Source organism: Colobus angolensis, unplaced genomic scaffold (genome assembly GCF_000951035.1).
Source record: "Colobus angolensis palliatus isolate OR3802 unplaced genomic scaffold, Cang.pa_1.0 Scaffold158, whole genome shotgun sequence".
Lineage (NCBI taxonomy): Eukaryota > Metazoa > Chordata > Mammalia > Primates > Cercopithecidae > Colobus > Colobus angolensis.
Genome location: NW_012114688.1, coordinates 4918321 through 4932131, shown reverse-complemented (window position 1 = coordinate 4932131; position 13811 = coordinate 4918321). Strand labels below are relative to the sequence as shown.

Here is a 13811-nt window from a genome sequence, read left to right as displayed (position 1 = left end):
CCCGAGTAGCTGGGACTACAGGCGCCCGCCACCTCGCCCGGCTAGTTTTTTGTATTTTTTAGTAGAGACGGGGTTTCACCGTGTTAGCCAGGATGATCGCGAACTCCTGACCTCGTGATCCGCCCGTCTGGGCCTCCCAAAGTGCTGGGATTACAGGCTTGAGCCACCGCGCCCGGCCTGAACTGGTTTTAATGATATTATTTAACCTCTGAAATAAGCAGATACAATAATATCTGCCTCTTGGAGCTTTATAGTCTCAAATGGGAAAAAGGACTGAAATATTTTAACTCTGAAGGTTCGCACAATACCAATTAATATCAGTATGTTGCTGTCACCTTTGGTATTAAGTACCGTCCTTCAGAAGCTACTCTTTCTTTTTGAGGTTTAGACAGGACTTCAGTTGAGGGTTTTTTTTGTTTTTGTTTTTGTTTTGTTGTTGTTTCTTTTGAGACGGAATTTCACTCTTGTTACCCAGGCTGGAGTGCAATGGTTCAATCTTGGCTCACCGCAACCTCTGCCTCCCGAGTTCAAGCAATTCTCCTGCCTCAGCCTCCTGAGTAGCTGGGATTACAGGCATGCACCACCAAGCTCGGCTAATTTTGTATTTTTAGTAGAGATGAAGTTTCTCCATGTTAGTCAGGCTGGTCTCGAACTCCCGACCTCAGGTGATCTGCCCACCTCGGCCTCCCAAAGTGCTGGGATTACAGGCGGGAGCCACTGTGCCCGGCCTTAATTGAGGTTTTATCTGATGCTTGAATTCATACTGTGTGTGAGTGTCCTAAAGGGTTAATTAGGTTTATTTGACTCTCCTATAAGTTACCTTTAGTTTACTATTGGTGTAGCTCAGTTGATTTTTTTTTTTTTTTTTTTTTTGAGACGGAGTTTTTGCACTTGTTGTCCAGGCTGGAGTGCAGTGGCACGATTTCGGCTCACCGCAACCTCCTCCTCCCAGGTTCAAGCGATTCTTCTGCCTCAGCCTGCTGAGTAGCTGGGATTACACGCATGCCCCAGCACACCCAGCTAATTTTGTATTTTTAGTAGAGACTGGATTTCTCCATGTTGGTCAGGCAGGTCTCGAACTCCTGACCTCAGGTGATCCATCCACCTTGGCCTCCCAAAGTGCTGGGATTACAGGTATGAGCCACCATGCCCGGCTATGAAGTTGGATTCTTGGCTGCAAATATCTTATCAGGCAGTTAATGCATGCCCTTCTTAGCACTGTGGTGAGTTCTGTAAAAACTTGTGCTATGTTGCATATCCTCTTATGCATATATAGCTTTTGTTTGGTTATCATACAGAATTAGGTGGAGACCTGCATTGTCCCAGTATGAAATGCTTTTTGGAGAGTAAAATCAGATTTTGACAATGCTCTTCTGGTTCTTTATAGTTTCTTTTTTCTTTGATTTCATTCATTCAACAGATACTAAGCTTCTAATAATATGTGATGGACAGTGTTTTATGTACTGAGGTTATAGCAGTGAACAAAACTGACAAAGTGTCTGTTCTAATGGAGCTTACATTCCAATGGGAGAGACAGACAACAAATAAACTAATAAAGATATGATATGACTGATAATGATAAGTATTATAGAGTAAAATTAAGCAGAGGATAAAGAGTGCTGAGAGTACGGGGAAGGAAAAGTAGTAATTATTTCCCTGAGGTCAGAGTCAGGAAAGATACCAATGAATAAGAAATGTAAGCAGTTACCTAAAGAAAACTAGGAAGCAGGTATCTGGCAGAACAGAGTTTCAAGCAGAAAATAGCAAAAGCAAAGGTACTACATTCAAGGAAAGAAAGGTTGCCGTGGCTGGAACAAAGTAAGGGGGAAGGGTGGTAGGAGATACGAGATTTGAGAGGCACAACTTTTTTAGAACCTTGTTAAGGATTTGGGGTTTTACTCAGAGCAATGTGGGAAGCTATTTAAAGGTTTTGAGCAGAGGAGTGACACGATTTGATTTTAAAAGGCTCGCTCGGGCTGTTGTGTGAGGCAAGGGTCAGTATAAACTATTATAGTTGGGGGAAACTGTGGGGGTGATAAGAAGATAGAACTGGTAGAAGTTGTTGATGGATTTGATGTCAGATGATACATGTGTGTATATTTTAGTAGTATATTAGCATTTTTGAGAGAAAATGCAGAAATTATCCCCTTTTACTGCTTGCTTGGATGGGACTTGAAGGAGTCTATAGAACCTGGAGCTCTGTACTAGTACTTTTAATTTCCGGCTTTGTTCTATAGTTAAGGGGTGCACAAAGTCAAAACTATTTTTATAATAATATCTAGTCATTGCTTGCCTTTTTCACTGCAGACATTTTCATTAGTGGTTCAAAAGCAATGGTGAGTAAAATTGTTGACATCTTAGTGCAAGTCAGAGTACCAAACTGGGCTGGTAGTATTGTTCACTGCCATGCAAATTGATTTTTAATTTTAAAAATTAAAACAAGCCAATTTTACTTAATGTTTTTGATGAAACTGTAAAAATTATGAATTTTATTACATCCTAATCTTGAGTACATGCTTTTTTGGTATTTGTGACATAATTAGGATTGTGCCTTTTGCTCTTCTGCTGCATACTGAAGGGGTAAATAAGGGAAAACATTGTTAAACTGTTTGAGTGGTGAAGCCAGGCACAGTGGCTCACGCCTGTAATCCCAGCATTTTGGGAGGACGAGATGGGAGGATCACTTGAGGTCAGGAGTTCGAGACCAGCCTGGTCAACATAGTGAGACCCCCCCATCTCTATTAAAAAGAAAGAAAAGACAAATAGAAAAAAAGTATTAGGAAAAAGTTTGAGGGGTATTTGAGTGTAAGCTGAGCTAGCCACCTTTTTCATGGAACACCATTTTTACTTCAAAGAACAGTTTATAAACTATCACAATTTGAATATTTGGCAAATTTTTTTGGAAAATAATGAAGTAAACCTATGACTTCAAGGAAAACAAGTGATAGTATTTATTGTGAATGAAAAAATTGAAGCTTTCAAATGAAAAGTAGAAATTTGAAGAATTTACCTCTGCCATGGTAAGCTTAATGGGTTCTCAGTACATAAAAGACTGTTTTAGTCAGATTGGAGGTGATATTGCCAAATATGATTTTTTGCTGTTGTACAGTGAAATATATCAGCATTTGAAGATTTCCATAACCTGGTCAACTGGTGTTTTTCAACTGATCAATGCATGCTGTTACAGAATCATGCATCAGGACAAGATCCATTCAAAGCACAAGATGGATCAGTATATTTCAGTGTAACACAGTACAAAAAACTTATTGATATGATTTTAGATTTCACATTGCAATCTTTTTTTTTTTTTTGAGATGGAGTATCGCTCTTCTTGCTCAGGCTGGAGTGCAATGGCGCGATCTTGGCTCACTGCAACCTCCGCCTTCTGGGTTCAAGTGATTCTCCTGCTTCAGCCTCCCGAGTAGCTGGGATTACAGGCATGCACCACCACGTCCGGCTAATTTCATATTTTTAGTAGAGACGGGGTTTCTTCATATTGGTCAGGCTGGTCTCAAACTCCCTACCTCAGGTGATCCACCTGCCTCGGCCTCCCAAAGTATTGGGATTACAGGTGTGAGCCACTGCGCCTGGCTGTGCAACCAACTTTTAAGAAGTGAATTTTGGTGTAGTAGCAAAGAAAAATATCCCCCAATTATCAGAAAAGGGTATTAAAATACTCTTACTCTCATCAACTGTGAATTTGTGTGAAGCATGTATAAAAACGCAGCTGCCATCTTCTGTTAAGCCAGACATTAAAGAAATGTAATTTATTTTTATTTTTAATTAAATAATTTAAAATAGTACTGCTCTTGTCACTTATTTGTTTTGGAAAATGTAGTTAATTTTTTCATAAGAAATTTTATATTAACAGGTAATGAGTATTATAGTTCTAAAATTAATAAATTTAAAATTTTTTAAATCTTAATTTCTAATATAGTAAATATCAATAGATATATCTATACAAATGGTTTTGGGACCCTTAATTTTTAGAAGTATAAAGGAGTCCTGAGATTCAAAAGCTTGAAAACTATAAATACAGTAAAAAGAATATAAAATTTTGTGTCATTAACTGTCCTGGTTTCTAGATATGTAATTTTGGAAAATAACTATTATTAGGTCTATTTTTCTTCTTGAGAAATAGGAATATTTGTTTCATAGGATTATTGAGCAAATTAAATGAATAAGGTATTACAAGTATACAGCACAGTGCCCAACACATTTAATAGATATCCATGAAATGCCAGCGATTCTGTTTATTATTTGTATTTATTTATTCTTTTTTTTTTTTTTTTGAGATAGGGTCTCACTGTGTCATCCTGGTTGGAGTGCAATAGTGTGACCATGATTCTTTGCAGCCTTGACCTCCCACTCTCAGGCAATCCTCCCACCTCACCCTCCTGAGTAGATGGGACCACAGGCATACCACACTACCATGCCCAGCTAATATATATGTATATATATATTTTTTGAGATGGAATCTCGCTCTGTTGCCCAGGCTGGAGTGCAGTGGCACGATCTTGGCTCACTGCAACCTTCGCCTCCTGGGTTCAAGCAATTCTCCTGTCTCAGCCTCCCGAGTAGCTGGGACTGCAGGCGCCTGCCACCACACCTGGCTAATTTTTATATTTTTAGTAGAGACAAGGTTTTACCTTGTTGGTCAGCTGGTCTCGAACTCCTGACCTCAGGTGACCTACCCGCCTCGGCCTCTGAAAGTGCTGGGATTACAGGCGTGAGCCACTGTGCCCAGCCCCCAGCTAATTTTTAAAAATTATTGTTTACAGAGACAAGATCTCCCTATGTTGCATGGACTGGTGTTGAATTCCTGGGCTCAAGCAATCCTCCCGCCTCAGTGTTCCAAACTGTTGAGAATACAGGCTTGAGCCACTGTGTACCAGCCAGTGTTTTTTACATATTTTAAAACTAAAGTCAGCCTGGTGCGGTGTCTCATGCCTATAATCCCAGCACTTTGGGAGGCTGAGGTGGGCGAATCACTTGAGGCTAGGAATTTGAGATTGGCCTGGCCAACATAGTTTTGCTAAACTCCATCCCTACTAAAAATACAAAAATTAGCCAGGCATGGTGGTGCATGCCTGTAATCCCAGCTAGTCAAGAGGCTGAGGCACGGGAGGCTGAGGCACAGGAGGTGGAGGCTGCAGTGAGCCGAGATGGCATCACTGCACTCCAGCCTGGGCAACAGAGAGACTTTGCCACAAACCAACCAACCTACCTAAAAGCTAAAGTGGTCTTAATATTACTGGATGTTTTTCACTTGTTCGACAAAACAGTTTGATTTAGTTTACCAAGTTAGAATGAAGGCGTTCAATTTCAGATTTAAAAAGTACATTATGAAAAGTTGATAGCAAAGTTTATTTTATGTTTTTATAATCCTTTGTGTAATAAATTAGCTTAAGCAGCAGGTTGAGGACATAGAAAACTGAGGAGATATTAGATGGAGGTAACTAGGATATTGGAGCACTTAGTTTTGTGATATACTTGGTGGATACAGTAAATTCACTATTAGCCAGGTGATGATGATGATGATTTTGCCATTTAAAATATTGAATTAGCACAGCATGATATTTAGCATCATAGTAGAAGGTATTTCTGTTTATATTCTTATCTGTAAAAAGAGGGATTGAATTGTTGAACTGACTTCTAGTTCATAAATCTTGTGATAATATGATTAAAATTTGGACTTGTAATGGAAGGTTTCATTTGTAACTTCAGTAGGTACTGATGCTTTTACCCCCTCTTTTCTCTGTGTTCTTGAGGGGTTAAGAAAACAAAGGATAATTATCCAGGAGCATGGACACCTTGACTTCTTCACCTAGACTCTGTCTAGACTCTGGTGGACACTCCTTGACTAAAATTCAAAAATTTTTTGAATAGATATTATATTCACATGCTTTAGAATTCTTAAAAATAAAAGGATACATTTTAAGTTTCCCTTTCACCAATCTCTGCCTATTTAGTTCCCCTCCTGGGCAGCAGCTAGTGTTATCAGTTCCTTATGTGTGTGTGTGTGTGTTTCTTTTTTTTTTTTTTTTTTTACCATTTGGAGCATGGTACTTCTTTTTCTTCCTGAAAGATAGAGAAGTGAAGAAAGGGAACTGTTGCCACCTCTTCCACTATTGAGACAAAAAGAGATATTCAGGAATTTATACATTTGATTGTAAATGTCTTTCCTTTTTTTTATTCCCCCTCCACCAAGTTGGAGTCTCGCTCTGTTGCCCAGGCTGGAGTACAATGGGCGATCTCGGCTCACTGCAACCTCTGCCTCCCAGGTTCAAGCCATTCTCCTGCCTCAGTCTCCTGAGTAGCTGGGATTACAGGCATGTGCCACCATGCCCGACTAATTTTTGTATTTTTAGTAGAGATGGGGGTTTCAACATGTTGGTCAGGCTTGTCTCGAACTCATGACCTTGTGATCTGCCCGCTTCTGCCTCCCAAAGTACTGGGATTACATTCATGAGCCACTGCTTCAGGCTCATCTCTTCTTTTTTACTGCCAAATGTGTATCTCCAGCCTATACTTCTCTTTTGAATTCTAGATTTTGTATTCGTCTTCACTTGGAATCTCAGAGTTGTTTTAAAATTAACTTGTCCAAATTGGAATTGCCATTTTCTGCCTCCTTCCCTTTCACCTGGCCACCCATTCTTTTAAATTACATCGTTAACTATCTAGTTGCTCAAGCCAGTCACTGAGATCATTCTTTGTTTCACAACTTCTTATTCCCCATACACATATAATTAGCAAGTTATTTTGAACCAGTCTACTTCTGTCTCCTCTGCCCCCACATTGAGACTGACCAATTTTAGTTATATTTTTTTCCTGGGAATATTGCACCAGACTCATAACTAGTCTCCCTGTGTCCCCCTCCAATCCATTCTCTACATGAGAACAAGAATGATTTTAAAATGTAATTTGTATCATGCCACTTTCCTGCTATAGTAAAGTAAAATATGTATACCTTTCAGATAGATGAAAAAACAAAATGGAATAATAAAAATTATCAATCTGGAGGAAGGTAAGAAGGATGAGCAAAAGGAATATAGAACAGGCAGGACAAATAGAAAACACTAAAAGGGGCTGGGCTGGCAGTGGCTCACGCCTGTAATCTCAGCACTTTGGGAGGCCGAGGCAGGCAGATTGCTTGAGGTCAGGAGTTCAAGACCAGCCTGGCCAACATGGTGAAATGCTGTCTCTACTAAAATACAAAAATTAGCTGGTGTGGTGGTGCATGCCTGTAATCCCAGCTGCTCTGGAGGCTGAGGCAGGAGGATCTCTTGAACCTGGGAGGTGGAGGGTGCAGTGCGCCGAGATTGCACCACTCTATTCTAGCCTGGGTGACAGAGTGAAACTCTGTCTCAAAAAAAAAAAAAGAAAACACAAAAAGGATGGTAGATTTAGACCCTGATATATCAGTAAGTATATACAAAACTGGATTAAATGCTTCAGTTAAAAGACAAATACTGTCTTACTGTAGGATAAAAACACCCAATTGCATGCAATTGGAGACGTATCTAAAACATCAGGATGTTAAAAAGTTGTGAGTAAGAGAATTGAAAAATATATTCCATGCAAATACCAATTCAAAAAAGTTGGGATAATGGTAATGGTGTTAATATCCTAATAGGTTTTTTTTTTTTTTTTTTGAGATGGAGTCTCACTCTGTCACCCAGGCTGGAGTGCAGTAGTGTGATCTTGGCCAACTGCAACCTCCACCTCCTGGGTTCAAGTGATTCTCCTGTCTCAGCCTCCTGAGTAGCTGGGACTACAGGCGCACACCACCACACCTGGTTAATTTTTGTATTTTTCATAGAGATGGGGTTTTTTGATAGAGACGGGGTTTCACCATACTGGCTAGGCTGGTCTCGAGCTCCTGACCTTGTGATCCACCTGCCTCGGCCTCCGAAAGTGCTGGGATTACAGGCATGAGCCACTGTGCCCGCCCCCAATAGGTTTTAAAACAAAACATTATCTGAGAAAAAGGTGCATGTCTCACAATGAAAAGTGGTTCAATTAACCAAGAATCTATGAAGATTTTAAGTTTGATTGCACTTGATAACATGGCTTCAAAATGTATCAAGCAAAACTTGCTAGAATTACAAGAAGACATAGAAACCCCAATTATAGTGGGAGATTTTTAACATTCCTCTCTTTGTAACCAAATAAGCCAACAACAACAACAACAAATCAATAAGGATATATAAAAAACATGAACAACACCATTAAAATGGATCTAGTAGATTTATATGAAATGCTGAACCCAACAACTGCAGAAAAAAAAGTTTTTTTTTTTTCAAGGATATAGACAGCATTTACAAAAATTGGTCAGACTCAACCATAAAGCAAATCTCAACACATTTCAGACGACTGAAATTACGCTGCCGGTTCTCTGATTGCAATGCAGATAAGCTAGACGTTTTTACAAAGGTAGATATCTTAGGAAAATGGCTGAAATATCAATCATCAAATCTGTTTTAAGAAATTAGAAGAACAATTTTAAGTTGCTTAATTTCCCAGTTTGAGTTTATTTTACCCAAATAAAATAGAAGTAATAAAAGAGCAGGAATGATTAAATTAGAAAAATAGAGCAACAAAGCCAACACTTTCTTCTTTGAAAAGATGAATAAAATTAATAGGTCAGGCACAGTGACTCATGCCTGTAATCCCAATATTTTGGAAGGCCAAGGTGGGAGGATTGCTTGAGTCCAGGAGTTTGAGACCAGCTTGGGCAACATAGTGAGATATCTTTACTGAAAATTAAAAAAAAAAAATTAGTCGGGTGTGGTGGTGTGTGCCTGTAATCCCAGCTACTTGGGAGGCTGAGATGGGAGGATCACTTGAGCCTGGAAGGTTGAGGCTGCAGTGAACCATGATTTTGCCACTGTACTCCAGCCTGGGTGACAGAGCAAGACCCTGTTTCAAAAAAAAAAAAAAAAATAATAATAATAAACAGACTGATCAAGAGAAAAAGAAGGCACAAATAACAGATATTAGGAATGAGAAGTGGTACATCAGTATAAATTCAAAGGTCATAGTATATCATTAATGGATATTTCGAACAAATTTTATGCCAATAAATGAAAATAGATAAACAATGCTAGAAATATTTAGTTTGTCAGAATGCACATATAAAGGAATTAGAGGGCCAAGCGCGGTGGCTCAGGCCTGTAATCCTAGCATTTTGGAAGGCCAAGGTGGGCAGATCACTTGAGGCCAGGAATTCGAGACCAGCCTGGGCAACATGATGAAACCCTGTCTCTACTAAAAATCCAAAAATTAGCCGGGTATGGTAGTGGGCACCTGTAATCCCAGCTACCTGGGAGGCTGAGGCAGGAGAATTGCTTGAACCCGGGAGACGGAGGTTCCAGTGAGCCGAGAGGGAGACTCCGTCTCAAAAAAAAAAAAAAAAAAAAAAAAGATAGCTCGAAGTAAAGCTTTGGTTTTGGCATAGCTGATGTTGACCTTTTGTTTTTAGCACCAAATTGTCAACAAGTTTGTTTGCTTTTTTTTTTTTTGAGACAGGGTCTCACTTTATTGCCTAGGCTGGAGTGCAGTGCCGCCATCTCGGCTCACTGCAACCTCCACCACCCGGACTCAAGCGATTCTTCTACTTCAGCCTCCCGAGTAGCTGGATTACAGGTGTGCGCTACCACACCCGGTATTTTTAGTAGAAGACGGGGTTTTGCCGTGTTGACCAGGCTGGTCTGAACTCCTGACCTCAAGCGATCTGTTCACCTCAGCTTTCCAAAGTACGGTGACTATAGGTGAGAGCCACTGCGCCCGGCCAAATTTGTTTGCTTTTTAGGACTACTTTTAGGTCTTGGTAAATTATCATCGAATGTGAATGCAAACTTAGGAAATTTAGTTTAATATTTTGAAAAAAAGGAAGAGGACTTCATTCTGGACCAATCAAATTGGAAATTGTTACTTGCACATGTTGATTTTTTTTTAACCTTGTATTATGCTGAAGGCTGACGGCACTGAATAGTTTATGAATCTGACCCACAGATGGCTCCTAATCTATCAGTGTATAACTGTGTTTAAAATTGTTCTTAAGGGCCGAGCGTGGTGGCTCAATCATGCATGTAATCCCAGGACTTTGGGAGGCCGAGGCAGGCGGATCACCTGAGGTCAGGAGTTTGAGATCAGCCTGGCCAACATGATGAAATCCCATCTCTACTAAAAATATAAAAAGTAGCTGGGCATAGCGGCACTCGCCTGTAATCCCAGCTACTCAGGAGGCTGAAGCAGGAGAACCACCTGACGGAACCCCAGAAGCAGAGGTTGCAGTGAGCCCAGATCAACCTCTGCACTCCAGCCTGGGCAACAGAATGAGACTTTGTCTCAAAACAAAACAAAACAACAACAACAACAAAAAATTTCTTAAGCATTTTCATTTTATTTGAACTGAACATATTAGTTAGTAGTAGTAGGAAAACTGTGTTTTACTGAGAATTCCTAATGTGGAAAATTCACTTGAGTGTCTCTATACGTCCTTTGGAGAAAAGTGAAAAATTGCAGACATAGAGTTGTTTGTGAGGGGAGGGGTGGTTTCTTTAATATCTTCATGAGATAGGTATGCAATTTCTACATGAGAGGAGAGAGAAATCAGTTTTACTAAATTCATATATAAAACTACCTATAATGAAAGATGCTTTTCTTTTTTTTTTTTCTTGTGAGACGGAGTTTTGCTCTTGTTGCCCAGGCTGGAGTGCAGTGGGAACATCGTGGCTCACCGCAACCTCCGCCTCCCAGGTTCAAGCAATTCTCCTGCCTCAGCCTCCTCGGTAGCTGGGATCATAGGCATATGCCATCACCCCTGGCTAATTTTGTATTTTCAGTAGAGTCGGAGCTTCTCCATGTTGGTCAGGCTGGTCTTGAACTCCCAACCTCAGGTGATGCACCCACTTTGACCTCCCAAAGTGCTGGGATTACAGGCGTGAGCCACTGCACCCGGCTGAAAGATGCTTTTCTTCATTGCATATTTCATATTAAAGTACTAAGTACCAATGGAAATTTATACCTCCAGTTCTTATTTCTGAAAAGCATAATGTGACTTGTATCTCCAAATCTGTCTTGTTTTTTTGTCCCTAGTTAAGATAAAGAGATTTTCTGTAATCCAGGGTTTTGTTTTGTTTTTGGTAAAATTACTTACAGAGATGACTTTATTTTATTTATTTATTTTGAGACAGAGTTTCACTCTTGTCGCCCAGGCTGGAGTGCAATGGAGTAATCTTGGCTCACTGCAACCTCTGCCTCCCACGTTCAAGCAATTCTCCTGCCTCAGCCTCCCAAGTAGCTGGGATTACAGGCGGGTACCACCATGCCTGGCTAACTTTTGTATTTTTAGTAGAGATGGGGTTTCACCATGTTGGCCAGGTTGGTCTTGAACTCCTGACCTCAAGTGATCTGCCTGCCACTTTCCCAAAGTGCTGGGATTACAGGCATGAGCCACCGTGCCTGGCCATGGAGGTGACTTTAGTGTAGTGAATTTCTTTGTGCTGTTTTCTAAATTTTGCTCAAAATAGTATTTTGCTGACTTTGCCAGCAATTCCCATTCCATTCTGCCTTTGTTGAGCAAAAGTGTGTGTGTGTGTGTGTTTTAATCATGGCCGATCTCTTGTCAAGCTAAGAGGAAACTGGAATTTATCACATGCACATCTCTTACTTTATCCTGCATATGATCCCTTGATAATGTTTAGCTTATTATTTTGGTCGTAATTAATGTGATGACTTCTGTAAAATTGCTAATATGTGAAATTTAGCAAATTTACTAACTTTTTAATTTCAAATATTACTGTTGATTTAATATTTAGATCATAAGTGTAGCTTAGGGTATCATTTTGAAATTAAATTAGTCATTCTATAGCAACAACTATAGAATGTAGTCCAAACTTCATAGCATAGCTTTCAAGTCTTTTTCTTTTGCTCATCATTCCAATTTCATTCTTTACTGTTTTCTATAACTTCTTCACCCCCACTAATAACTTTTTGTTTGTTTCCCAAATGTAAATTGTTCCTGCACTTGAGTGTGATTTGGATAACTTAAAAAAAAAAAAATCTGGAATGCTAGCCAGTGTTGCTTTTGTTCACCTACAGATTTCTAACAAATTATTTAAGGCTCATTTCATTGTGGTCCATTCTTCAATATTTAACTCTCTGCAAAGTTATGAGCTCTGCACTGTGTTCCACAGTCAGGCTATACTCCCTTCTATTTAATAAATAGTAATTATTATTTATTTTCATATTTGTGTAACAGAAGACTTTCTGAACAACTTGAAGACTGGGATTCGGTCTTACTGATTTTTGTCCCCAAGGATGACTAGATATTTAAATTGTTTGCTAAATGAACAAAGAATAATGTGAAAGAGAAATTAGCAGCAAACGGAATCTGTGAAATCTGTTTGAAAAATAAATCTCAAAATGGATATCCTTTTTTTTGGAGGGGTTGGGGAGTACATTGTACTCAGAAATCGTGGTATCTTCTGACTTTAAATTTACTATATAAGCAACATTATTTTGCAGTCACAGTATTTTTGCTTAAAATCTGCCAGTGAAATTTCTGGAGGAGCTGAAACCACTTTTAAGTAAATGTTCTTATGTTTTGACACCTTCTAATTTATTTATTTTATTTTATTTTTAGGAAATACTCCTTTACACCTTGCTGTGATGTTAGGAAATAAAGGTTAGTAAATCTTTTCTTTTTTATGTTTAACTTCATTTAGGTATAGTCTGTTTAAACTTTTTAAGATCAATTTTGTCTTTTGAGTTTTTAAAAACTCACTTATTTTATTTGTTAATTGAACTTGGAATTTAGTATATTGAAATTAGTAAATATTTTCTTGTTTTCCATAGCCCTTTTTAAAAAGTGTTGGTGGAAATCCTGTACTAACTTTTATGTCTTTTGAAACTATATTTTTTTCCCCTTACTTGGTTGTTTTATTAAGCAGGAATTTATAATTTTAGAAGATTTATTTCCAAATATTAAGATTCATTAATTATTATACTTTTCATATTAGAGTTTTATATGATTTTTAATACATAATATTTTATATCTCTAAAGTCATAAGTTGAGCCTTTTGTATGGTAGATAATTGCAAAAACTTAATACTTGTTTATTAAGTATTTGTTAAAGTATTCATTCTTTAATTAAAAAAACCTTATAGGCAGGTGATTTAAAAGATACTTACTTTTGTAGGTTATTCCTAAATGCAGTAAAACTTCAGTTATTTGGATCCCCAGTTATTCTGGAAAGTGGATTTTAGATAGCTGAATAGCAATCCTTTGAGTACTAGATTTTTATATTTTAAATGTGTTTGATAGAATTTTTTTTTTTTTTTTTGAGACAGAGTCTCGCTCTGTTGCCCATCCTGGAGTGCAGTGGTGCAGTCTTGGCTCACTGTAAGCTCTGCCTCCCGGGTTTAAGCAATTCTTCTGCCTCAGCCTCCTGAGTAACTGGGACTACAGGCATGTGCCACCACACCTGGTTAATTTTTTGTGTTTTTAGTAGAGACGGGGTTTCCCCATGTTGTCCAGGCTGGTCTTGAATTCCCGACCTCATGTCTGCCTGCCTCGGCCTCCCAGAGTGCTGGGATTACAGGTGTGAGCCACCGCGCCCAGCCGATAAAATTTTTTAAAGAAATATAATTGTATATTTTTAAACAGGCTAATGAACTTCTGTTAAGATTTTTTTTTCAATGATCTAGAAGTATCATTATGAACATCTGTTGTTGTTATATGGTATAATGTATCTATCGATGTAAACATTTGATCTGAATGTCTACTGACCTAGGGATATTGCT

General features: G+C 38.8%; 1 protein-coding gene across 2 annotated transcripts in view; it reads left to right on the top strand.

Moving 5' to 3' along the window:
* ANKRD13C (ankyrin repeat domain 13C) overlaps positions 1 to 13811 on the top strand; it is a 90537-nt gene that overhangs the window by 7650 nt on the left and 69076 nt on the right. For both annotated transcript variants that reach the window (XM_011936901.1, XM_011936900.1), the window contains exon 2: positions 12653 to 12694. In XM_011936901.1, the coding sequence (XP_011792291.1) occupies positions 12653 to 12694 (42 nt within the window). The remainder of the gene's footprint in view (positions 1 to 12652; positions 12695 to 13811) is intronic.